A 27985-nucleotide genomic window follows, 5' to 3' on the forward strand; every position below is an offset into this window, starting at 1 on the left:
AAGCTCACCTCATAGCAATCCCCAGATATGAATGTTCCAATTTTATAACACCACTTCTGTATATTAGGTGGTAGGAGAACTACAAATTTGTCTCAGTTAATGAAGAGTCAATTTATATCAACACATAAAGCAGACTTGAAATATGTTTGATAGGAGTTGTGCTTCTAGCCGATGTCTGCCAGAAGAATTAGCAGACTCCAAGCACTCACATTAGAGGAGCCATATCTGAAGTTCTCCAAAGAAAAATTAATTTTTACAGACAAATCTAACGTGTATCCCAAAAGTCTTCTATGACTCATCTAAATGAATCTCTTGTCCTGAAGTCTTTCTTCTCTCATCCTTCTAATGAAGTAGAAAGTATCCTGCACTCCTTGGGCATCAGATGTCTCGGGTTAAAAAACTTTAAGATATTGTCTTTTCAGGCAGTAAGACCAGCTTTTTGTTTACCAACAACCTAATAAGGAAAGACCCTATCCACACAAGGTAATACTAGATGTTTTTCTACAACAGTCACACTTTAGGACCTGAAGGCAAACAGACCCTTGTTGACAGGGGGTCAGAGGTTATTCCAAAAGAGGTGTCACAAATATTGTTCCTTGTATTTCTGCAGTTCCACTAATTGGCGTTAGTGGGACAGCGACATGAAAGAACTGCATCATGTTCATTAAGCATTACTGCCTGGGCAGAGAATGGGGAGACTGAAGCAGTTGGAGAAACAGTTATGGCAGCCTTTTTCAATGAGGTAGCCTTTTTCTCCCTCCTTTAGTTAATTCTTATTGATTAAACTGCTTAATATTCTGATTTAAACTTGCAAGTTCAAGAAAAATCCAATGCTGCAAAAGAAATAAGTTGTTTACCTGTAACTGCAGTTTTCCAGCATTGGTATCTTTTATAGATTCACTTTCGGCCCTACCTCCTCCCCACTTAGTAGCTTACTAGTTAATTACTCCTGCTCACACAAGTGCTGTGAAATGTGAGCAATGGTTGTGTCTGAGTAGAGTTGAGTACAGATCAGGTCCACATCTTTGACTTAAGTTTGTGTCATATCCAGTGAGGGTTGGAAGCCACTAAGTATGTTTTATTTCCTATTTTTATGTTGGTTTGCACTGCTATTATATGTAGCCCAAGGCTCCCACCACAGTGACCAGATTGATTCTAGCATATGAATTCAAGAAAGATACCAATACTGCAGTTACGGCGAAGTAACAATTTTCGGATTGATTTGTCTAACCACAGATCACAAAACTTTAGAATATCTATAGGCACCAGACTAAATCCTGATATTTCTTTGGCCGTGCTCTTCCACTCCTTTAGTTGGCCTGGTTACGCCATACTTCCCAAAGTGATAGAGCAGAGTTGCAAAATCGGATATCAGCACCACTCCTGCGTGCTGTCATCAGTTTGTTTATTTACACATCCTTTGATGTGGATCTGCAGATCTGCTCCAACTCCATTGGTTTTCTGGCGACTCCAAACACTTTTATAGTGTGCTAGGGTACTGTGTCCCTTCCGAAAACTACAGCATTCAAACCATGCTATATCCTCAGGAAGCATTGATTGGTCACGGACCCAACAATGTGCATTTGTGGTGTTTGGGCTCCAGGCCCCACTCTAATTCATGCAACAAGTGAGCCCTTATGCATCCAAGGTAGTTTGTGACTGGCAATCTTTCCCAAGTTCAAGAGGTGGTCGCAATTGAAGGATGGACCCTGCTTCAGGTCATGGGCCTGGTCACTGTCCCTGTCTCGAGGCTGCTCCAAGAAATATTCTGCTTCCCAGTTGTAGTCTTCAGATAGACAAACAGAACTCCACCCATCCCCCTACTCACAGTCTAGTGAGAAGGGGCAAGGATGTCAAGATACAGTTTGCATCCCTTCAGCGTCTCCTGAATCCCAACTGATTCTGCAATTTTTCTGACACACCCCGAATTCCCCAGTCTCCTGGTTGTCATCGTATAGCAAATAGTTGCCTTTAAAGAGGCCAAGCTGCAGATTTGTGGTGCACTTCAGGCTTTCTCTGTTGCACCTTCAGGGCTGAGTTCAGGCTTCCACCAGCAGGTCTACCCACCCAGTCATTAACTTGGTGACTGGAAGATATCCTTGAACTTGCAGGACTTGCATTTCCATGTGCCTGTCCTGCAGTCTCACAGGTGTTACATGTGATTCAAGGTGGGCCAGGACTAGGCGACGTGGCCAAACGTGCAATGTGGCGGTTGCATTTAAGGAGAGCTCTGCCAAGCTAACTGCTAATCTGCCATAATCCTATTCACCCTGCATTCTAAAACCCCCACAGAGAGTGGAGGCGGTCAATCAGCCACTGCTGCAGAGAAACCAATGGATTGCAGACACAGAGCAGGCGCCAGCATAGGCTCACCAGCTGCTCTAGAGCCACAAGAGAGCAGGACACGGAAGGTCTGGGCCTGTGCTATTGGGCTGGCTGTAATACACTACCTGCGAGAACTTGAGAGTGAGGGAACTCCGATCCTCCCGCCCTCCAACCCCACCGCACCTCTTCCACCCCTGCCTCTGGGAGAGTGATACGGAGGAACCAGTGGCAGGCGTTGGGAAGGGAAGATGTTGAATCCGGGACCCTGTGCTTAGATGGATGCCACAAGAGGAGCCATGTAGCAAGCGACGTGATGCTGGGGCTGTCGTTTGACCTAGCAGCTACTTGCTGGCGACTCCTGTACTGGGTGTCCAAGGAGAAAGGACCATCTGCTCTGAAGCCTGGAGCTCAAGGCCAAGGAAGTGAATTGCACTGAGGGAGGCAGCCCACAGGCTATGGGGGCAGCCTGCTGAGGCCTGACAGCTGCAGAGGGTAGTCACCCGGACTGGGGGCTGAAGAGGACCCATTACTAAGTGCCAACTCTGTAGGCCAAGAGAGCAACCAACTAGAAGTGGAAAGGGTGGTTCAGCCTGCTCTCACATTTCCAAGTTTGGCATGTAGTGAGATTTGTGCCATTGCCAATTATACCTAAGTGAAGGCTCTGCTCTCGTTCTCTCTCCTCCTTTGAAACTCTGAGGACTGAACTGGCATTTCATTTTAGACACTAGGGCACAAGACTTGAGCAGACTGTGGATGCTGGGACAGGCCTCCTTACCCACGGCCCCCCAAACCCCTTTTATTCCTGTTTCTGTGCCAAGACCAACATAAAGCAGCAAATCTGTGTTCCTCCCCATTCCATCCAGGCCTGATCACAGCAAGCATAATGGGTGAAACCACATGTGATGGCTACCCCAGTGCAAAGCATAATTTATATGTTCACACGATAAGTGGCAGCCTAACAAAACTAGCCATGCTGGGCCTCCTTCAGCACAGATCTCTTTAGGACAAATACCTCTAGCTATGTGTGACACCCAAAATTCCCTTGAGGCACTGGTTGGAGTAGTACAAGTTAAGGTATGGCTTCTGCAGCAAGACTTAAGGAAAATAGTGGTATGTGTAACAGAAATAAATGCCAGAGTTTCAGCTAATGAGGACTTGAGGTGAAGACAATAACTGCCGATGTCACTTGCATGAAAGAGATGGTAGGTCGCCTTAAGCACATACTATAAGATGCAGAAAGTAGATCCAGAAGAAATAATCAGTAAATCGCAGGTATACCCGAGAGCAATGAAAGGTCAGACCAGAACACTTCCTAACCACTTGGCTATAATCTTGGATCCCAGCTGAGGCACACTCTGCTTGCTTTAAAATAGATAAAGTTCACTGTTCTCTGGTTACAAAGTCTCCTAGGGGGGCTGTGCCAAGGCCTAGAATTGCCCACTTCCACAGTTATTTAAAGACACACAATTACAATAGTCTTGTGTTAAATATGACCTAGTCAGTGAAGCTGCATGAGTTAGCATTTATCCAGATTACACAACACTTTCAGCACTTGCATAAATAATTTATGGCTGTCAAGCAAAAGATGAATTAATTCAATCTGACAAGTGTTCCTTTTCCCAGCAAAAAATCAAGGTTATACTCGATGGCAATATGCACTGGTAAGTGAAGGGGGGTGGGGTTGGTTGGTTGGGGTGGGATGGGCTTACATCCTCCCAGGGAGGAAAGACGCTGGACAACCTGGAGAGTGGGGCTTAGATGTAGGGATGCTGGGCCCTCTGGGCCGAACAATCAGCGGCAGAACTCAGATGGGGAAGCCTGCAGCAGTGAGTGTGGCTTGGCTCCTGAACTTGATTGCAATATGCCTCCAGAGAATCTCTAGTCCTCAGTGACTCTGAGTATACTTTTTAGGGTATTAAAATTTTGACCCACATGTAACAAGTCCTTTACACAAGAGAGGTGAGCCTCGCAGCTAGCAAGCTCTAAATGTTATAAGAGTTTCCAAATCACTGGTCTTAACCCCTTCGCTGCCAGGCCTTTTCCCCCTCCTGTGCCGAGCATTTGTTTTGGCTATTTGGGGCAGTTCGCGCTTAGGCCCTCATAACTTTCTGTTCACATAAGCTACCCACGCCAAATTTGCGTCCTTTTTCCCCAACATCCTAGGGATTCTAGAGGTACCCAGACTTTGTGGGTTCCCCAGAAGGAGGCCAAGAAATTAGCCAAAATACAATGAAAATGTAGGTTTTTTTTCTTTAAAAAAATGGGAAAAAGGGGCTGCAGAAGAAGGCTTTTGTTTTTTTCTCTGAAAATGGCATCAACAAAGGGTTTGCGGTGCTAAAATCACCAGCTTCCCAGCTTTCAGGAACAGGCAGACTTGAATCAGAAAACCCAATTTTCCAACACAATTTTGGCATTTTACTGGGACATACCCCATTTTTACGATTTTGTTTTTTGCTTTCAGCCTCCTTCCAGTCAGTGACAGAAATGGGTGTGAAACCAATGCTGGATCCCAGAAACCGCAACATTTCTGAAACGTAGACACAATTCTATATTCAGCAAGGGGTAATTTGTGTAGATCCTACAAGGGTTTCCTACAGAAAATAACAACTGGAAAAAAAAAATATTGAAATTGAGGTGAAAAAAACTGAAATTGTTCCCTACGTTTTACTCTGTAACTTTTTCCTGCAATGTCAGATTTTTTAAAGCAATATACCGTTACGTCTACTGGACTCTTCTGGTTGCGGGGATATATAGGGCTTGTAGGTTCATCAAGACCTCTAGGTACCCAGAGCCAATAAATGAGCTGCACCTTCCAAAGGGTTTTCATTCTATACCGGGTATACAGCAGTTCATTTGCTGAAATATAAAGAGTAAAAAATAGCTATCAAGAAAACCTTTGTATTTCCAAAATGGGCACAAGATAAGGTGTTGAGGAGCAGTGGTTATTTGCACATCTCTGAATTCCGGGGTGCCCATACTAGCATGTGAATTACAGGGCATTTCTCAAATAGACGTCTTTTTTACACACACTCTTATATTTGGAAGGAAAAAATGTAGAGAAAGACAAGGGGCAATAACACTTGTTTTGCTATTCTATATTCCCCCAAGTCTCCCGATAAAAATGGTACCTCACTTGTGTGGGTAGGCCTAGTGCCCGCGACAGGAAATGCCCCAAAACACAACGTGGACACATCACATTTTTTCACAGAAAACAGAGGTGTTTTTTTTGCAAAGTGCCTACCTGTGGCTTTTGGCCTCTAGCTCAGCCGGCCCCAGGGGGGGCAGAAATGGACTAAAATAAATCCCCCCCACCTGACCCCCCCCGGGAGCGACCCTTGCCTACCGGGTCGCCCCTGCGTGATATTGGCACAAAAAAATATCCCCGGTGCCTAGTTGTTTTTGCCCCAAGATTGACCTAAAATCGGCCGATTTGCCCCCAAGTGGGGCAGAAATGGTCTAAATACAATTTGGCCCCCAGGGGAGCGACCCTTGCCTAAGGGGGTCGCTCCCCATCTCTAAAAAAAAAAAAAAAAAAAAAAAAAAACACCAAAAAATTATTTGCCCTGGCGCCTAGAGGTTTCTGCCCCCCGAGGGGGGGGAGGGCAGAAGTGGCCTAAAATAAATTCCCCCCCCCACCTTCCCCCGGGGAGCGACCCTTGCCTACGGGGTCGCTCCCCTTGCGTGACGGCCCCAAAAAAAAAAGATCCCTGGCGCCTAGTGGTTTCTGCCCCCAAAGCGGGCAGAAATGCCCTAAATATAATTTGCCCCCTATGGGAGCGCCCCTTGGCTAAGGGGTCGCTCCCCACCTCTAAAAGAAAACAAAAACAAAACAAAAAAAATTATCCCTGGTGCCTAGAGGGGGCAGAAAAGGCCTAAAAAAAACAATTCTTTGCATTTCTCTTCCGATAGCGCGATGGGAGGAGGCCCTGTGACAATCAGCGTTGACGTCACAGGGGGGATGGTGGGGGTCAGGGGTGGAAGGGGAAGGGCTTCCCCTTCCATCCCTGCCTTTTAACCCCTCAGAGGGAGCGCTAGCGCTCCCTCTGGTCTCTGAGCCCAGGGAGTAATGGTTACATCACTGGTAATGGCAGCACTGTGCCTCAGGACGTAAGCATTACGTCCTGGGCACAGAAGGGCTTCATTATTGCGTCCTCACCCACTGCACCTAGTGTGAGTGGGTGGGCTCAACAGTCTGTAAGCGGAGCTCTTACTAAAACCTAAAGTACAAGTTAAAAAAAAAAAAGCCTTCAGGATCCTACATGCTAGCCATCCTGATGGAGTGGGCATTGTTTCTAATCTCTGAGAACGCTGGGTGTCACTTCCAAGGGGTCAGAAACGTGTCTGATGGTGGCAGACTGGACTGAACTAGTTGGTCCCTTGAACTTCTAAGGTGCTCACAGGGTGCATGTCTTAATACATCCAAGGCGGGTATCAGCCCAGACTTACCAAGACAAGGTGTTTGATACCAAACACTATAGGGTTCGGTGAAGCCATAATGTATCTGGGTCACTCGTGTTGACGAGTGTCCAGCACATACCTTGAAATGAGTTCCCGGCTCACTTGCAGTGCTCAGCAATGGAGCTGAGCATCACAGGGCCATATCCACTCCTGCAGATATGGCCACGCAGGTGCCCACATGGTGCATGTCTGAATAAATCCAAGGCTGGTATCAGCCTAGACTTACCAAGCCAAGGTGTTTGATATTAAACACCATAGGGTTCGGTAAAGCCATTATGTGTCTGGATCACTCGTGTTGATGAGTGTCCAGCACATACCTTAAAATGAGTTCCTGGCTCAATTGCAGTGCTTAGCAATGGAGCTGAGCATCCCAGGGTCATATCCCCTCATGCAGATATGGCCACGCAGTAAGTATACTGTACCCTGCCTTAGGGGTGACTTATGTAAACTTAGGTGCAATGATGGGAGCATGGCAAACCAAGGGGGAGTTATGTCGTGTTTTCTTCTGTCTTGCACCAGGGCATGTAGACTGCAGTGGCAGCTGTGTGCTTCTCATGTTTAAGAGGGTCCCTGAGGATGGCACAGTGTTGGACCCTCTCCTCTACCCATGCCCTAGATACCAGAGGTACCACTTACTAGGAACTTACACGGTTGGAGTGTGCCAGTTGTACACCATGTTACCTGTTTTTTAGACAGGAGCACTGTCACTGGGGGCCTGTTTATGAGGAACCCATTGCACCTCAGTTGAAAAACCTTAGTACCAGTGGCAAAAAGTGGCGTGTGACCATGTCAAAAAGGGACACATTTCTACAACGGACAAACACCGCCATATAGTACTGCAACACACATTGCGGGGTGGAGTTGTGGACTCTGTCGGAATGATCTGCGTCTCAGGATGCCGTTGGAATAGCAGGGCCTGTCCCTGGTGGGTCAACATCTGGCGGGCTGTCTGAACGCCAGAGGGGACAAACGCAGCCGAAAATGCCTAGTGGATCACGAATAGCATCCCTGTTCAGCAGTGGCGCAAGTTCTTTTTCAGCAGTGGGGAGAGCCTTGGTTAGATCTGTTTGCCTCCAAGAACTCACAATGTCGGCAGTTTTACACGCTGGAGTTCCCAAGACAGCAGTCGCTCTGAGACTTTGTCTCAAGTGTTCAGGCCTCCTGTATGCCTTTCTGCCCGTACCACTCCTGCCCCAGAGTACTCAAGAAGATCAAGAACGGCCAGGCCCAAGTTGTCATTGTAGCTCCAGACTGGGCACAGAGAGTCAGGTATCCCGAGCTGCAGAACATGTCCATCAACCCTCCGATCAGACTGCCCCTTCAAGAGGATCTTTTGTTGCAGCGCAGGGGAGGGTTCTTCACCTGGACCTGTTCACTCTGCCTTCTTGCGTGGAGATTGAGCGGCAGCAGTTGACCGAGTTAGACCTTCTTTCCGAAGTCTGTAATGTAATTTCCTTGGAAGACGTTTGTGACAAGGTGTATAGACAAGCCTGTTGACCCCCTTTTTTTTTTATCTCTATCTCTCTCTCTCCACTCTTGAGGGATATTTGTCTGCTATTTCTGTGGTTCTTGCAGTTGCCTGATCAACCCTCTTTGTTTAGGTCTTCTATCGTACAAAGGTTCCTCAAAGGTCTTATACATCTCTTTCCTCCATCCCCATTCATTACACCCCAGTTTGGTCTTAATTTGGTTCTGACTTTTTTGATGTGCACTCCTGTCAAACCTCTTCACAGTTGTCCTCTCAGGCTTCTCACGTTGAAAACAGCCTTCATTGTGGCAATTACATCTGCCCACGGAGTGAGTGAATTGCAGGCCTTTACATCTAGGCCGTCCTACCTTTCTGTCTATCCTGACAAAGTGGTGCTTCGAACAAGGGCCTCTTTTCTGCCAAAAGTGGTTGTGCCCCTTCATGCAGGCCAGTCCATCACCTTGCCTACTTCTGCATTAAGATCTGATATGCACTGATCAAAAAGCAACCCCCCCTGAGGATTTTGCACGCTCATACTACCCGAGCTAAAGCTGCGACCACTACTTTAGCACAAGACGTTCCAGTCCTTGACATCTGTCAGGTGGCAAAGTGGGCTTTTCTGCACACATTTACCAACCACTACCGTCTGGACAGTCCGAGCCATAGGGACAGGCACTTTGCCCATTCGGCATTCAGGATTGTTTGGTTTGAATTTGGTTCGCAGACCCAACTGCGGGGTTGGCATTGCTTGGGTGTCTATTCAGAGGTAAGGAATCTTTAGTTAAATGTCTCTATCAGATGGACAAGTTACTTCCTTTTGGTAATGCCTTATCTGGTAGAGCCTATTTCTAGCTGCAGATTCCTTACCGACCCGTCCATCCTCCCCACTCGGCAAACTGATTTCTGGGGGCAGTGCCTTTGTTTTGACACACCACTAGTCCCGTGTTCTTCACTGCTCTGCACTTCTGGTGTGGGAAGTAGTGAAAAGAAACTGACATTGGTGTGCCTGTGTGGTGCCTATATAGGACCTGCAATTTCATTTCCAGGTGCGCAGGGATACTGGTCATGGAAGAGAATGGGGAGAATTCAAAGGTAAGGAATCTACAGCTAGAAATAGTCTGATACTGACCATTGTTAATCCTCTTACAGTAGACACATTTGCTGTGAGCACCAGTTGTCCCTTTTTGTCCTGCTATGGCTATAATTCCTGTGGCACAGTGGGGCTTTTACACAAAGAGTTTCCTCTACAAATTAAAGAAGTGCACAGTGATGATCTGGGTACATTTATTGCAATCAAGGGTATGCGGAGGGAAATGAGATGGCCATTAATCTCTGCATACATACCGCTAGCCTTGTCTGTGGCTCGATGAAAGCACTTGCACAACTGCTGCTTCAATTTCTGTTAGGTAACAGGTGGAGATTTAAAGTCGGTCATGTACCATATTACAGATCTCCCAACTACAGAGCCAGCCACACAGAACTGCTACCTTAAATATATTAGCTCTGTGACTCCTGCCGATTTATGTACCCTAATACTAGAGAATTGATATATTATTCTCACTCCATAAGTCCTCATTCAGATTTGATTACCTTTTCCTTCCTTCTAGAGACATGCAAAGCTTTGTCGACGCTTAAATCCTTCCTTAAACGATCATGCCACAGTGCAAACTAAACTTCGAAAGCCTTGGTGGAATGTGAATACTCGGTGCCTGGTGAATCCACTACATTGATTTTGAGGAACACCTTAAACAACACATTGCTGACTACTTCACATTAAATGTAGGCTCTGTCACGTCTTCATCAGTGCTGCGGTAAGCATTCAGAACAGTCTTGAGAGATTAGGTCATCTATTACCAGACTGAGGCCAAAAAGCGCAGGCCATAGACATCCAAGATCTGAAAAACAATAATGAGGAATTAGTGGAGTCTAACAACCTTAAGCACACCCCATCCATTTCCCACTGTGACTACCACTGATGCAGTATCTTCTTGAACTATTAAGACTAGCAGTTGAGCAGAACTTATTTGACTCTGAATGTTGCTTGCAACAGTGCAATATCGCTTATAGTAATTTGTAGATAGGCGGGAGAACACTTGAACTGGTCAGCCAGTAGATATTTAGCTCTTTGAGTCAAAACCAGCCTTGTTACTTCAACCAAGCAACTTCTTACAGATCCCGAACAAATTTCCAGAGAGTTTGGCTCAATGCTGTTGTTCTCTATATGCAGCCAAGATGCCATCTACAGCCAAGCAGGATAACCCTTCCATTGAACCCATTGTGGTTTCCATATACTCTGACCTAGATGAATGTGGCTCACATCAGCCTATATCTTTACTCGACATAAGGACCAAGACATTCGCCAAGGTCCTGGCCAGTACTCTGGTGGTGGTGGTCTGTAGCCCGACACATTATGGCCTTAATAGCTTTTTACCTAGACTAGGCACATGCTACTGCCTTGGACACCCAAACAATGTTTTGTCCCAGGCGATGAGCTCCATGTAATATAGGCCCTTGGAGTCCATTGATTTCGAAAAGGCCTTCAGCTAAGTGCAAAGTCCATTTATGTTCCGCCTACTCGAGAGGATGACTTTTGGTCCCCTTCTTTGCAGATGAGTTGAAGGTCTGTAGCCCCAACCATAGGCATGGGTTAGAGTAAATGGGGCACTGTTGCTCCCTTTTAACATTGAGGGGGGCACATGGTAGGGATCTCCTTTCACCCCTCCTCTTCCCATTAATAATTGAGCTACTTGCAAAGCGGGTCCAGAGGTATGCACTGTTTCCGGAATTTCATTGTGCAAAACTGCGTGAGGATAGAATATTATACATCAGTGAGCCAGAAAATTCCATCCCCAGACTAATACTGATGCTGTATATCTGTGGCGAGGCTTAAGGTCATATTAACTGGACCAAATCAATGTACATACCAGTGTCTAGTGAACTTGGGATTGTCAGGACACTAACTTGGCTACAATGGGGTAGGCACTCTCCAGTGTCTGGGTATGTGAGTTGCACACAGCAGAAAATGGTCATGGGATCTGAATATAGTACTTCTCTTGTGCACACTGGACATGGAAATGTGACCCTCCCTCCTTTCTAAATTTGGCAGATAGAGGAGCACTAGGATTTTTTTTTTTTTTTTAAACTTTATTTTTGAAGTTTTAAGAAACCAAAGGAAACAAAGAAGGAAAAAGATTATCTGGGTATGTATCACATTTCAAATGTTACAGCAGCACATAGTAGATACAAAATGGTCTTTGTACAGAGAACAATTTCCAAGCAGCCTAGGGGTTTGCAAAACATGAAGCAGCATAAAGGGCTTAGGGACTTGGCGAAGTGGAGTGGGTAAGAGGGGCCTCAATCACTGTCGCCGTGGGTATCGGCGGCTTTCAGAGTGAGTAGGTAGTTGTGGAGAGGCTGCCAAATGTCTTTAGGCCTGGAGGTAGGGGGGGGTTGAAGGGTGCCTTAAATTTTATTGGTGGTCTCGCAGTAAATCACATTCTTTAGCCATTCGTCTTTAGTGGTGAGTGTCTAGTACCCCAACAGATGGCTATGTGGCATTTGGCCAGCATCAGTGCCAGGCCACAGTGAGGTGGGAGGTACGTGGCAAAGGTTGAACATAGCACATAAGAGCCATTAAGAGATTTGGGTCTAGATGCATCTTGATCATGGTAGAAATCAGTGAGAGGATTTGGAGCCAGTATTAATGAATGTTAGGGCAGGCCCATGACAGGTGTAGGAAATCTACGTTTTCAGATCTACATTTCGGGCATTGGTGGGAATGTGTGGGATCAATTTTGGTCAGCCCATGTGGGATTAGGTGCCAGGCTTAGGCACTGTGAAGGAATTTAAAGTAACAGCTTATGCCTGTGATTAGGGAAAATTAGCTTAGGTTATGCACAGCAAAACGACAGGGTCTTGCGAGGCATATGGTGTCCCAAATTGCTTTCCCATGCTGTAAGAGCTCTTGTCACCCTGGGTTTCAGGGCCAAACCGGTATGGTATATCCTAGGGAGCGAGTGCTCTCTCAGAGGTGGTAATTATGAGGGTCAGTGGGGGAAATTCGTTGGGTGCCACTGGGTACGGGGGAACCCTATCTCACAAAGTGTCATGCACTCGGGGGTAATCCTCCACCCAAACACCAACGGAGTTTTGACCAGACCCAGATAGTAGCCAGTAGGTTTTTAATGTCAGCAGGGTCTTGAGGTAGGCCCTGTGGTAAGATGGAGGATAGTGGAGCTTTCTGGCTTCAGATGTGACAGGTGAGCATTGGGGTGATACCAGTAATAAGCAAAATGACATTGTGCAGCCAGAAAGTACAAGTACAAGTGTAAGTCTGGCACCCGAAGCCGCTGCAGTCATATGGGGAGTGTTAAGATTGCCCATACGAGGCGAAGTACAAAACTCCGTAAGGTTGTAAAAAAAAAAAAAAAAAAAAAAAAAAGAAATCTATTAGTCAGGGATGGTTATTTTGGTAAAGAGGAATAGGAATTGTGGGAGGACCCCCATTTTGATGATGGCAATACACCCTGCCATAGATAGAGGCAATTTAATCCATCACTCAGTCTGAGTAGTAAGTTTGTCTATGGCTATAGTTCAGACGGATCACCATTTCTTTTTGGCGATGTATTATAAGATGCCAAATTACTTGATGGATTCATCACACCAGGTAAGGAGGTATTCTATTGTACCCTGTGTTGAGAGTCCTGATAGGCAACCGTATCATGTAACTTAGATGATGAGAGGGGCAAGAGTAGTATTGGGGTCGCAACAAAAACGTGAGGCTCTCACTGCATACATGGAGAGCAAGAGGGGTCCATGCTGGAACCAAAAGCCACAATGCAAGTGCTTCTCTTGCAGTTCCTGGACGAGCAGGTCCAGGACTAATTATAAATAGCAGAGGTGAAAGGGGACAACCTGGTTGGGTCCCCCTAGTAATGGGGGATGGAGAAGTGGTACAACTGTTGACGGGCCACAGGGTCAGACTATAACAGCATGATCAGGTTTATTAATCCACGCGGGAAGACTATTTTGAATAATGTTGCTTTTAAAAAGGGCCATTCAAGAGAATTGAATGCCTTCTCTGCGTCTAGCAGGCCAACCGCGGCGGAAAGCTCTTGGAAATATGTGATTTAGCATGGCAAAGATAGTCCGGAGGTTGAGTGTGGTGGAGTGATGAGGAACAAGCCTGATTGTATAGGTGAAATTATTTGTTCCATTAAGAGTGCCAAACACATTGTAATGACTTTAGCAGGGATTTTATTGTCATGGTCGAGAAGGGACAAAGGGCGGAATGAGGTGCAGAGGCATGAAGCCTTACTGGTCTTAAGAAGTAGGGTGATCACAGCCACCATGGTGGGGGGAGAGAGTCTGACTCAAGGGACTCTGCATAAACCTCAAGGAGGTGAGGGGCTAGTATGTGCTTTAGGCCTTGTAGAGGTTACCGGTTCGGTCATGTAGACCTGTGGCCTTAGAGCCATCTATATCATAGATTGCTTGGATGTTTTTGTCCCTCGTGATGGGGGAAGCTAGAAATTGCTGTTGCCTGCCGGTCAACCAGACCATGGCAAACTCTGATAGGTATTCTGCAATTTTACTAGTATTGGCCACTGCTCGTGAGGTTGTCAGGTTGCCCTTAGCAGTTAATATTTCAGTGATATGGTTACTAGGAGGATTGGGGCACAAAAGGCATACCAGGGTGCGCCCAGGTCGTTCCCACTCGTCATATTGACATGCCAAGGCATACTTCTCCAGGATATGACACATGTTGCTCAGTGAGTTCCATAAATTCTTCCAATCCGACTGACCAGCGATGCAGGTAACTATCATTCCCCCACAGTGCTGATTCACGGTCTAAGCTTAACAGGTCAGTTTCTTTGTGGTCAAGGTCGCATTTGATTCTTTGAGTATCTCTGCATGCTTGGCAATGCAGACACCATGAATATAGGCTTTAAATGCCTTCCATAGGGTAGCGACCGACCCAGTGTTAAGTGTGAAGTATTCCATTATGGAATCTCAAAGTTTGGAGCGGAATGCGGTGCTGAGTAGGTCCACCCCACTTGGGATCTATGTGACCATCCAGATGAGGGCATGGTCGGATAGAATGCGAGGGAGCTGAGCCACGTCTGCGATGCACTGAGTGGTGGGGCTGGACACAAACCAGTGGTCGAAACATGTCCAGATGGCGTGTGGCACGGAGTAAAATTTTGTTTTGGGGGACAGAGTCATTAGGCAAGTGCCAAGCGTCAGACAGGTGAAAGGTGACGACCAGCTCCTGGAATACGCGCATGGAGCAGGGTTTGCCACTGACATTAGAACCTATTGAGTCAAGAACAGGGATGTATGCCATGTTTAGATCTCCTCCCAACAATAGCAAATTTGCCTGTTAGCGGCCCATGAGAGCTGCGAGATAATGATAGGAGGGCGTATCGAGGTTGGGTGCATTAACATAAACTAGCAAGGTAGATCTGCCCAGTAAGGTGCCAGAGACAATCATACATCTGCCCTCCCTATCTACTATGCTGCCCCAACACGTAAAGGGAATGCTTTTGTGAATCAGGGCGCAAACCCCACAGGAACATGAGCTGTAATAGGCAAAGCAATGATTGTCCCGGCAGGTCGTAGCATACATGCAGGTGCCCCTGGGTGGAAGGTATGTTGCTTGCAGAAAAGCAAGTTTAACCCCATGGCAAATTAAGTAGGAAAGAATTTGCTTCCCTTTCCGAGGGTTGTTTATGCCACAAATGTTCCAGGACATGCAGGTCAATTGCACCACCCCGGGCCGATTATGTTGGGAATACATCAGGTAAAGGTAAGGAAAGGGATGTGCATGGACGTGCTGCAAAAGTGACACTGTGTTTGAAAAAATGTGATCGGATAAGGACATACCAACAAAAAACATCAGAAAAATCCCATTCCACTCACCCACACCAGAGAGGTAAACAATTAGTGAATCTCATGCATAGAAAAAAATAACTTGACCATAATCAAGACGGTATACACCTTGTGTATGAGGCAACACTACGGTAATTGGCACCCAATTGCAGGAGGGCATTATAACATGTTTTAAATTAGTTAATATATATTAAATGCAGATATCAAGGAGAGGCAATAAAACCAAAAGTTAAGTAAAACAAACTGACAGTCCATGTCAAGAGGAAAAGAGGCAGGGTGATCAGTCTGGTGGGTCTTGGGTGGCTGCCGCATCAGTAGAGGATGGAGAGCGGCTGGGGGTTGGACAGTGGGAAAACCCTATGGCCTCGTAGACGGGCAATATATGGCATGCTGTATTTAAGTCCTTGTTTATGAAGGGTGTTCTTGACGTTGGAGAATTTGCATCTCGCCTCCTGGACAGATTGTGAAGTCTGGAAACAAGGAGATGGTAGAGCCCATGCGAAGAGTAGTGTCCCTGTAGTTTAATAGATGAGCAATAATCGAGCGAGGTGGGGCACCTGCTGGTGGTCAGAGGACCAGGTGACCTGTGGGCTTGTTCCACGACGAAGGTGTCTAAGACATTTTTGCCTGGTAAACAGTTTGGTGATTAGACGTTCAACAAAAGTATCACGGCGGCCTATGTTAGTAGTTTCCATGACACCCATGATTCACAGGTTATTGCAGCAACACCTCGACTTCAAATCCTCATATTTAACCAGTCATTTTAAGCACCTTCTTTACTCTCTCTAAGTGTTTAGCCATATTAGTGGTGTCATCCTCAAATTTGGAAATCCAACGCTCTGCGCAATAGAGTTGGACTAAAAGGAGATCTAAAAGCTCTCCCAAGGGGTCCAGGCGACTGGTGAGGGTATCAAAGGGAGCATCAGTTAATTGAAATCTAGCCCATAGTTCAGACATGATAGCTGCGGTGCCGTCAAGGGGCAGCAGGTGGCTTACAATGCAACTGAGGTCGCTGGGGGACTGGGTGTCAGGCTCAGAGGTCAATCAGGTCAGCAGGCTGGGGAGTGAAGGTCAATTAGGGAGGGACCCATGTTGGTAGTTACACAGTACAATGGGTTACCCAAGGAAATGCCAAGGGGTCTTCTGAGATTCACCAGGAGGCAGGGGAGCCGGACGCTAAAGGCAGCAGGGCAAGACAAGGCAGGGCCACAGTCTGTAGATACCAGAGCTCTGCATGTATGAGCCCCATGAGGCTGTGGTGCAGTTCAGGCAGTGTACATGGTGAGTAGAGGGCTTAGTGTCTCCCAGCCGGGCAATGAGTATAGGCATAGGTCCCCACCTCAAGGAAATTGGCTGGCATTGGGTGCTGTCGCTCCACAGACCCTGCAGACCAGGGATTAGCCCAGTCCAATCGTGTGGACATGTGTAGCAGCGGGGGTCTGTGAACTGGAGAGGCGCGGCAGGTCCACACAGGATCAGGCCCCCTGCAGTCCGTGCAGGATCGACTTGCAGTTGTAGAGGCAAGGAGGTTAAGAGCAGGAGGGGTGCACATATGGAGTAGCAGGGCTCAGTTGTCCCAGTCCTCCGGCTCACCCGTGATCCCTGTCACCGCAGGGCCTTTGAGGATAGCGCTAGACCACAGCGGTCCAGTGATCGCGACCTATCCTGGGCGTCTGATGGCCATCTGGGGGAATTCAAGCTGGGCTGCCATTCCGCTGGTTGGGATAGCACCTAGCCCTGCAGCGGCAGTCAGATGGAGTTGGATGCCATGCAGAAGCCCTCAATTTGGGGCAAGTGATATCGGAGCTTCAGCAGCCATCTTGGTAGTCGGCATGGTCACACCCTTAGTGGAGCACTATTTAAAATGATTGTGCTCCCCGTATACTATATATTCTCCCATGAAATACCATCATCCTTTTTTCAGTGACTACATTCTGCAATAACAATATTCCTGTGGGCAGGAAGACAACCTCAGTTTGCTTTTTAAAAGTGGGTGGTAACATCTTATGACAGAGGTTTGGGGCTGGCAGATATCAGACTATATTACTGGGTGAGTCACATGGTACCTATTAATGACTGAATGTTTGCATACCATGAATATACCATCGTCCAAATTAGAACATATAGATCAATACAATATATTTTACCTGTTCTACTGCCCGATTAGGCTTTCAGTCTACCCCCACCCCTGTGGTCACACCAACTGAGATAACGTTATTGTGCAGACACCAAGCAATTAGATTGATCATGTGGGAAAGTCTTGATGTCAGAGACTTTGCTATGGAGCTGTTAATAGCATAAGTATACTGTTGAACGGAGGGGCAATCGCTCGTGGAACCTTATTGGTGTATCTAAGTCTAGTCCGGTGACCATATCCCAACATCTGCACATTTAGCTGAAACATACAGCATGCATAGCTCACAATTGTGCCAGTATTTACAACTGCGTTATGCTGTAGAAGCACATCGGAGAGATCTGGATGCCCTTCCAGCATACAACCATTTGAGGCTCAGATTACAGTTTGTGTCCAAGAAGAAGGGCATCAATAAACTATACTGAACATTAGTAGCCCACACAGCACACTCCCTGAGGACACTGCAAAACAGATGGGTGCAAGTTGCCATCCCCTTTAATGATGTCAATTGGGTGGGTGTGAAAATGCCTCCCTCCTACTGGCAGTGTGCATGATGATACTGTTTATCCAGCTGAAATACCTTCATCGCATATATTACAGCCCACTGTGACTGCAAATGAAGCAAGGTCTTGATTCCCTCTCCCTCCCCCTTAAGTCTTAGATGCAGGGATGAGCCGAGCACCTATTATCATAGGTTGTGAGGGTGTCCTATCGACCAGTTGTGCTTGTCATGTATAAACCTCACCCTGTCCAAGAATGTGGGTAGACCAATCATGCCTGACCCTGGTGCTTTTGAGCTTAATGGATGAAAGGGAGGTCGACAGAGCACTATTATACTGGTGGAGGTGGGCCTGCTAATTGCTAAACAGCGTTATGCATATTGTTGGTGGTTCGGGAGCACCCTATATACTAAAGGACTCCTGGAATGTACTGGTGCGCCAAAGCAGAAGAAAAGTATATAAGTCAAGGGGTTGTCCCAAAAAATATCAAAGTGTATTTATGAATTAATTACCAAGCAAAATTGTGATTAATAATGCATTGCTTGATGATGGAAAATGTTTTTTAAGTGATGGCGGTGGTTGCTGCCCTTCTTTGGAAATCAAGAGTAGATGTATTCCCTTACTGTCCATACCCCCCTACTCAGCCAGCCCATGACGCTGCCCAACAATCATGCCTGAAGCCACTCATACCACAGATCACGTGAACATAGAGGACAGAGCACAGCCTAGTCCCTCTAGTGGATGCTGCCACAAGGCTGCCTTTAATGTGTCCTTCCAGACATACAGCCACCCTGTCATAGTCAGACTCTGGCATGTTCTTACAAGGTGGCAGTTACTTCAGATAAGTGGTTCCTGCAAATTGTTTGTTGGGGCTCTGGCTTTTTTCCATTCCTTTCCACTCCGCCTCACCTTTCATCACCCTTGGGATGGCTAACGGAAGACCACCTATCCATTTTGCAGCAGGAAGTGCAGGTACTTCTGGCTAAAGCAGCCATATAGAGAGTACCAGCTTCAGAAGCAGGCACTAGCTGTTACTCCCGCTACTTCCTAGTGCTGAAAAGGAATGGTGGCCTTTGTCCTATTTTAAGACCCTTGTCCTCTTAATTCCTTTCTGCAAGGACATATTGAACATGCTCACCCTGGCCGACGTCCTGTCTGCCTTTGGCCATGGAGCCTGGATGGTAGTGTTGGAGCTGCTGGATGTTTCTTTCCACATCCCTGTCCTACATCCTAACATATTTAATCTGCGCTTCATAGTGGGGCAGGAGCAATTTCAGTTCACAGTGCTCCCCTTTGGCCTCACTGGTGTGTCCTTATGAGGTTCATAAAAGTGATGGTGGTTTTCCCAGTGCATCTTAGGAGGTCAGGAGTCCTAGCCTTCCCTTCCTCGATGACTGGCTGTTACCCATCTCCAAGCTACGATGAGCATGCTGACAAAGTTGGGGTTCACTTTCAAGGTGCCAAAGCGTCACCGGACTCCTTCATTGACACTCCTGTTCATAGGAGACATTCTGGATGCGCTACAGTTTTGTGCTGTCCTCCCAGATTAGAGAATCCAGGACATTCAGGCTATTATCCTGATGTTTCAGCCTCTGTCATTGGTCCGAGTGAGGATGACTTTAAGGCTGTTGGGACTACTGTTGGTCAACCAACCACTCACCTTCGACAGGGGATAAAACTGTTTGTTAAAAACACAGGTGGGGCAGCCCAACCTGTATCTTACAACTACTGAAAGGAGATGTGGTCATTATACCACGATAAGAATCCTTAGAGAATTGGGTCCAGATAGATAAAGTTGTTCACAAAAATAAAACTCAGGGGCGCACCCCCCTGCCCACATTCCAGGGGATAACAAATGTAATAAAGCAGGCAAATCACTCATCTCAAACTTCAGCTGTGGCGGTAGGGTTGTAAAAGTGTAGAGACCTTGTCTCTGACTGAAAAGAACAATTCAGTTGACTTGCAGCACATAGGCGCAAGTCAGCATTCCAAAAATCAGGTGAAACCAGGCTGTGATCCTTGTCTCTGGCATTCAGGGTCAACACAACTATTCTTCACTCAGGCAACAGCTGATTCGTTAAGCAGCAAGTTCCTCTTTATGGGGACCCCCTCTGGCATGCGGGATCTCTGACTACACACAGGCAACTGCCTGATCGACACTGTAAACTTCACAGAAGGGCCCCTCTAGCATACAGGATTGCTGACTTCCACGCGGACCCTGACCTGATTGGGGCAGCAGCTACTGGGATCCACTCGCCAGGTCCCTCTACTGGCCCTTGCTCCCTCCAGCTTGCATCTGTTCTTCACAAGGCTCACCAGTCTTGGCAAGCAGGCAGGCTCTCGCGTTTCAGGGGCAGGTGGCCTTCAATGTCTGTGGGCAATCCCTTCATTCAGCTGGGAGGCTTGCAGGTCTTAACCTCCATCCCTAGTCACAGGCAGAAGTCTTGCAGAGGTTCCCTTTTAGAGTTTATGTTGGGGGTCTGCTCCCTTTTGAAGTGCCCTCTCATCCGTCCGCCTCCAGAATCTGTCAGAGCAGGGGCGATGTCAAATCTGCTAGCCCCACAATACAGGCCATGGGAGTGACTAGAGGTTCATACCTGAATGTCAGCCACAGTGATGTGTATCAAAATGTTACCCCTGAGTACTAGCCCTGCTCTTTATCGGCCTCATCTCTTTTCTGATATGTGCTTAGGCCCCTTTCCAGTGGACCCCTCTTTCAAGCATAGGGCATCCCTTTGAAGTGTGCTTGTGATGCTGGCTCTCGGTCTACTGTCACTTGCCCAGCTCACAGAAAGGGAGGGGTCTAAATGCAATCCAAGAGACAGGTCTATTTCATGACACACACATGATCCGTGTTTGCCAATGACAACAACAATTAGCAGCAGCAATTCAAACATTATTGCAGCTGGGGCACTTGGGGCAGCGGTACAAGTCTGTTACCACGTGAGGGACTTTTCGGTCCCAACACTCTAAGCCTTCCTTCCACTCATTCAGGTCAAAGTAGTCCTCATCTAGACCGACAACGTGATTGCAATCTATTCTCTCCAAACACAGGACATTACTCACTCTCTCCTGCTGTCATAACTGGTAGCAGTCCTGACATTGGGCACTCTGTCACCACATACCATACACTTGGCATAGTATTTTCTGAGGGTGGAAAACAGCTTGGAAGCACTGCTCAGCAGGATGCTTCAAGTACATGAGTGGGAACTCCACCCCAAGTCTTATTGGGATACTATACAAATAGGTCTGTTTCCCACCTCTGAAAATGCAAAATGACATTGCTATCCACAGTGCATGGGCAATGGGTAATGGACTATGGGTGAATTGATCACGGATCTCTGCCTACTCTTTTCCTCCTCTCACACTCCTTCTATACATGGTGTGGAAGTTGCAGCAAACATCTCAAGCTCTAATATTAATAGCCCGATGTGGGCCAGGCAGCCCTGCTATCTATTCAACACTCCTTGAGATGTCAGTCAGCTCCCACAAGAAATTCCCTGGTAGGTAAGACCGTCACACAAGGAACCAAAGCCAAATCAGAAACACAGACCCCAGACAGCTCAAGCAGACGATCTGGCACATGAGGTCCTTGAGTTCGGCTTTCTGCGCCTTCCACAGAAGTGCGTTGACATCTTACGTGAGTTCTGCTGGCCTACCGCACACGCCTGCTACTCAACAAGGAAGTTGTTCAATTTAGCATCCCCGAACACCTGGACCCACTTAAAATCCATGATATTATCCATGATATTATCTGTTATATGCGCCATCTGCAGAAATCGGTCCTGGCAAACACTTCAGTTTGGCTCCACCGAGCAGCTATAGCCACTTAAATGAAAACAGGCAACACTCCTCTTTTCCACAATGCCCATAGTTAAGGCATTCATTGAGGGCCTCAAAAGGATTATCCCTCTGAGTCCACCCTGCCCCAATGTGGAATCTCAATGTGGTCCTTTCCAGGCTCACGGGCCCCACCCTTTGATCCTCTGTACTCTTGCTCTGTTCATTTTCTTTCTTAGAAAATAGCCTTCCTTATTGTCATAACATCTCTGACACATCAGTGAGTTGCAGGCCCTCACTCTACCTCAAACGAACAATTGGGCTTTAAGTCTTTTTCCACTAAACCACAGTCTGTAGCAGAGAGGACCTTTAACACTGTAGAAGTCAACCAAGTTCTCATCTAGTACATCGACAAGACCAAGCCCCTCTGCAAGGCTGGTGAGTAGTTTGCAACCTTTGCCAAACACAAGGCCAATTTATCGCCATGTGGATAGCCGTGTGCCCAAACTTGCTATCACAAAGCCAAAACGCCCTCCTTGTTGGTCCAGAAAGCACCCTATATGGAAAAAAAAGCCACAGCCATGGTCTTTCTAGGCAACATCCCGCTAGCTGATATATTTAAGACAGCCACTTGGTCAACTCCACACACTTTTACCAGACACTGCTCTGTGGATCCCTTGACTCTTCAGCAGGCAATGGTTGGCCAGACAGTCCCAAAGACTTAATTTCAGGCAACATCCACACACTAGCCACCGCTTGTAGAAGCATGCTGCTTTAAAGTCTATGCAGAGCATGTTTATCTACAGTAACACATCTTACTAATGGAAAATGTACTTGGCCTAAGCATCTTTTTGTAGCATGCAGTGCTGTAGATTCACATGCACCCATTCACCTCCCGAAATGCTTGTGTCTTTCCTTGCAGATCTCTTCCTTATTAAATAACTTGCTTTCATAGTTCACATGTGCACCATATTGCGTTCACTTGCTTTCACATACTAATCTCTCCTGTTGTGCTAATAACAATCTAGCCTGGAGTTTGTGCCCAAGCACATTACCAACTAAGGTTGGAGTGCCAGCCCATTCCATTTGAAAGCCTTTCATATTTTCCTTTGATGTGAATTGCAGCTAATTATACCTGTTCTACGTAGGCATTTCAGTGAGAGAGGGCCTGTACTTTTGCTGTAAAATTGTATGTGATAGTTAATTTTATTTTTTGATTTGAAAATATTTTTGCACATTGCCACCAAAGGGAAGCTGTGGAATGGTTATATGTATCTACTCTTGTTGCATGTAATTGCACTAAATATTATTTTTTTCCAATGTTACCATTACATCAGTTTGCGGAGACCAGCCCTAGACCTGCTTGTTGTAGCTGCTTTCAATAATAGATTTTTCCATTTAATGTTGTGTGTGTTTCTGAATGTCCATGTTTTTTCTCAAATACTGCACCTGGATAGCATTATTCTAGTGTCTAAATTCAGTGATGATACCCACTAGGCAGAAATAGGATTTCAAGTCAATGGCATATTCACTTCTATTTTTCCGTCCTGTTGCTGCAGGTATGTAGTGGAGCATGAACTACCAGTTGTGCGGTTGTATTTGTTTGACCTAATAATGTGAAGTATATATTTAGCGAGTTTCATTTCTGTATTTTGACAGTGTGCTGTAGGTTTGTTTGAAATTAAGTAGGTCCAAAACCTCAGTCACACCCTGTCTTTATCATACTGCTTTTCTATGTGGGCATCAACACTTACTGGGAAGTGGAGGTTGGAGCAAAATAACACATAGAGATGTCTACAACATATTAATAAAAACATTACTTTGCTGTTTGCAGGACTTCAGGGAAGGAATGCACTTGTACCTTACCACGTTCCAGCATAAGAATGCAGCTACAGGTAATGGTTTTTCTTGAATCTGCAATGCTTTATATTTCATCAGGCTCTACCGATTTTTCTTGAATGTTCAGTACTTTTCATTTCACCAGGCTCAACTGAGGAACAGCCTGCCATCTAAAAGTCAGGTTCCAAACATGTGTGCTTATCCATCTATCACCTCTAAATAGCCAAATGTTGTCCATCATGTGACCTTCATCCTAATTTATAACATTTGTACAATCTACATGGGTAATCTCAATGCGATTACAGTTAAGAACTTCTCAAACCAAAGTGGACCTATCGCACTTTTAGACATAAACTCGTCCAAGACCTAGATCTCTGGCAACGCCCTGACTGCTTAGATTCCAGTCTCTACTTGTCATTTTTTTATTCTTAATTTATGATGTTTTGAGTGGCTTCTGCATTTTAATTTGTTTGAACATATTTCTTGACATTTGCGTTTTTTTTACTTGTTATTGTTGTCCTAAGGAGGAACCAAATCCTCACAAGGAACCAGAGCCAAATCAGACACCCAGACAGCTCAGTCTATTAGTCTTGAGCCCTGGTGTTGTTGGAACATAATACCGGTGGTCCTTGATAGTATTTTTTCTGAAAGGCCCTCCTACCCTTGGTTGTCCTAGTTATTTTTACTCACTTGTCAGTTATGCCAAGGTTTGAGCCTTGTCACATGAATCAAATCGGAGTTTATTTCCATTTGTGCTGATGTCCTTGTTTTTGAGCATCTATCTACTTGTTATAGTAGTTTCAAAGTTTGGGAGGCTTAATCGGCTCTATAAGATTATTCTCTCAAACCTGGGGATGCCCCACGTATGCAGGATATATGCAGGATGTATGCTGTATTATGAAGTCTGATCCTTTCATACGAGCTACCACACACCCATTTTTTGTGGCTGTGCTGCTGTTTCACCATGTTGCCTTTTTTGTCACCTAGAAGTTATGTGGGTGCGGGCACAGAACCATCTTTACTTAAGCCTTACCCAAGTTTCTGCAGAGCCCCTTCTTTTGCCATCTTTTCATACTTCAAGGGATCTTTTGCTTGGATTCAGTGTTAACTTTCACAGGTTGAAACCTTGCTGTCAAGAAGGTAGACCCTCGAAAGTGCCTCAGCTTCGAGAGTTCTTTGATAGGGGATTCCTGGGCACCAAGCTTTATTTTGAGATTACAAAGAGGAAACTGCTGTCAACGTGTAGAAAATAGAAGCTGTTTTACATCTTTTTTAACCTTGGAACTACATTCGTGTTTCTCTGTAAATTTATACCAAGATCAACTAGTTGCAGAACATGTTTCTCCAGCCTAGTACTAAAACTACAAGGATTGTGTTTGAGAATATGCATTGTTTCACAGTGCATTTAAACTGTATTCATTATCTATATGCAAACAATATCAAGAATATCTTGCTGGTGACGTTGCAGATTACATCACCATTGACATCCTTTAAAAAATATTTTTATTTTGTTTATAAGTGCAAACAATGGGACACGCTTGCACCCACAACGATTATACAACTGCAGACTGAAATAAGCATCATAGCATCAGCATAATCATACATATCATATACTATCAGACCACAGATTAGGTTCACGGTAAAGCTTGTAGAAACACATTAGGACACCAAAGCATGAAGCATCAGGCTTACCCTTGTGTAGGCGTGGTTTCTCAATAAACAAGGTCCCAAGCATAGTACTTTACCCAGTTTCTCCAGGCTTTGAATAATTTACATGGGCACTCCCTACTCTTGTAAGGGACCTTTTCCATCGCCATTCACATGTCTATCCCCGCCTTCCATTCCTGCATGGTTGGGATCTCTGGGACCCCCTGTACTTGGCCACATTCGTCTTTGCCACCACCAGTCCCAAGTTGAAAAAGATGAATTTAGCCCGCAGGACGTCCACATCCATCGGTACTCCAAGGAGAAGACACTTTGGCTCTGGTGGAATGTCAGCCTCCATGACGTTGCAGAGTTTCTGCACATCCTTCTCCCAGTATGCGCCAGAACGCAGGCACAAACGTTCTTCTAGCCCCATGACACCACAGACAGTCTGGAGACGCAGCCCTTTCGCTTTTGGGCATATAATTGGTTGTTGTTGTAGACCTGATGCAGAATCTTAGGTTTTATACGCCGAGGTCTGGATTTAATGGCCACCTCTCATGGATGCATTAGCACTGCATCCCAGTCTGTCTGCCATCTCACCCACCTTTCTCTCAACTTAGTGTCTCAGGCACTTTATTATTGAGTGTTTTGTAGGTGATGGAGTCCGCCTTTTCCTCTCTCGTTTCCATAATTACCAGGGGGGCATATTCAGGTATTTTTCTATTACCTTTAGTCCTTCAGCCTGCCACTCTTGGCACAGCTGTGCGTATTTTAGGTTTTGATTTGTGTGCAGCTGGTATTCCATATGAAGGGAGAGAAAGGGCATAAGGTCTCCATCTTCTAGCAGATCACTAAACCTGGAAATCCATAGGGATCACCATTGACAGTGCAGACCGTTGCTCACATCTGTTTGACACTTTATGTATCTGTTGAAGGGGCATCTAGATATGAAAGTGGTTTTTACTACAATCTATATCTGAGTAAACTTACTAGTAGTGAGAAGAATTGCAACCGCCTTTATTTTCTTTATACATTGCTGTCCAATATTACAGTCAGTGGTTCCGCTATGTATCATCATTTTTGTCATAATAAATGTTTGCATTAAAGATGCAGATGGTTGGTCGTTTTCAAATCTGTTTGTAAACAGTGGCAGTGTAGGCTTTGTTCCAGAATTTGTGCTCAGAACTTGATTGGTACACAACACTATGGCCCCTCGATGCAAGAAACCGGAAGCCACACCCTGTGTTTAGATATCACTGAGCACAACTTAAAAGTTTGTTTTGCATGATCCTGTGATAGGGGTAATTCACACAGAGCGTGGTCAGGTGTATATTTAGGATTGGTAAGTACCACTGACAAAAATATTAGTTATTTGATTGGAAAGGGAAGGAAGGCAGTGTGTCCTTCACTGCACTGTGGGAGCCTGTGCATATCCTAGAGCAGTAGAAAATGCCAAATTGTCAAAATAAAAAACTATTTCCTCTCTAATACCCACTGGCAACTTTGTGGGCACTCTTGTCCTATCATAGCCAGAAGCTGTTGGAAACTCCATTCATTCAGATCTAAGTGTGCCTGTGCTGCACACACAGACTGGCGTCCTTTGACTCTTGCCGCTCTCCACTCCCCCTCACTTTGATATGCATATGTGCACCCTCACCACTTCCATTTTTTGTCAAATGGTGTCCTTGGGAAATCTGTCAATTGCACTTATCACTTTTCTGAAATAGTGGTTTGACCCTGTTATGTTTTTTAAATTTTTTTGATCTTATATTTTCTGTATCCTATCTCTCTCCTCTTCCTTCGTTTGAGTAAGTGCCACAACTTTAGGGCTTAAAGCCATGTTGTACCCTTTGACCCTCCTTTTGCAACAACTGCCTTTCAGTACTCTGTCTACTCTGGATTCTCCTTTGGCTTCCCCCCTCTTGGGAAACATGAACTTCATTGTGGAAAGATCCAACAGAACAGTTTTACCTGAAGTTGCCGAAGCACTCCTTTCTTGGGCAGAAGTGCAGGCATTGCCTCAGTATTGGCGTCAATCTTCAGTTAAGATTTGGGCTGATCCCCACTGGCACGTCCTTAGGCCCTGCGGGTGTGGGAGGGGCACCTACTGGTTTTCCATCGGTGGGCTTACCTCCGGTGCCTTATTTCTGTGGGGTAGGACTTGAGGATGAATGATGGGGCCACTGGATCCTGATGAATACCAGCCGCTAGTTATCACAGAAGTCGCTTGGTGTGAGGATCTGGCAGTTACCAGTTGACTAGACACCCCCTCAGATACGAGCTTGGTTTCTCCTCCCACTGTGGATATGGAGGGAGCCTTAGTTGCTGTGCTGTTGAGAAGGATGGCTGGGGTCGTGGACCTTCAGCTGCCCTTTGTGGCCGTCAAGACGATCGTCATTACGGAGGGGCTTCAGCTAGAAGTGACTACCATCCGAACTGCTTCTTCAGTTTAACAAAGCCCTCACAGATGTTTTACTTGAGCCAGCCCAAGCCCTGCACAAGGGCCCCCGTGTGTAGAACAATTGCCCGCCACCATCGCCTGACCCCCAGGGGACCCCAACTTCCTCACCCAGCACCCTACCCCAGAGAGCTTGATGGTCCAAGTTGCCTCTGCCATTGTAAATTATGGCGCATTCCATATGTCTTAACTTGTCAGGGAATCCAAGAGGCTGTTTACCCTGGGAAAGGAGATGTTTTGTTCTACCAGCCTGACACTGTGGTCTGTGACTTTTGGGCTGATACTCCTATTCACTCTGGGACTTTGTTGCGCAGGTGCTGCCTATGGTCTTGGAAGAGGCCCGAGCCATACCCTCCCAAACTGTTAGTGATAGGAGAGGCGCAATTAAGTTTGCAGTAGGCTGTGGGCTGGAAAGGGCTGACTCACTAGATAGAGCAGTTTCATTGTTGTGGCCCTTAGGCGGCATTCCTGGATTGAGTACCACT

General features: G+C 46.1%; 1 protein-coding gene across 2 annotated transcripts in view; it reads left to right on the top strand.

Moving 5' to 3' along the window:
* NPEPPS (aminopeptidase puromycin sensitive) overlaps nt 1-27985 on the top strand; it is a 695867-nt gene that overhangs the window by 380959 nt on the left and 286923 nt on the right. For both annotated transcript variants that reach the window (XM_069237501.1, XM_069237500.1), the window contains one exon: nt 23391-23451. In XM_069237501.1, coding sequence (XP_069093602.1) covers nt 23391-23451 — 61 coding nt within the window. The remainder of the gene's footprint in view (nt 1-23390; nt 23452-27985) is intronic.

This window comes from Pleurodeles waltl, chromosome 6 (assembly GCF_031143425.1).
Source record: "Pleurodeles waltl isolate 20211129_DDA chromosome 6, aPleWal1.hap1.20221129, whole genome shotgun sequence".
Classification (NCBI taxonomy): Eukaryota; Metazoa; Chordata; class Amphibia; order Caudata; family Salamandridae; genus Pleurodeles; species Pleurodeles waltl.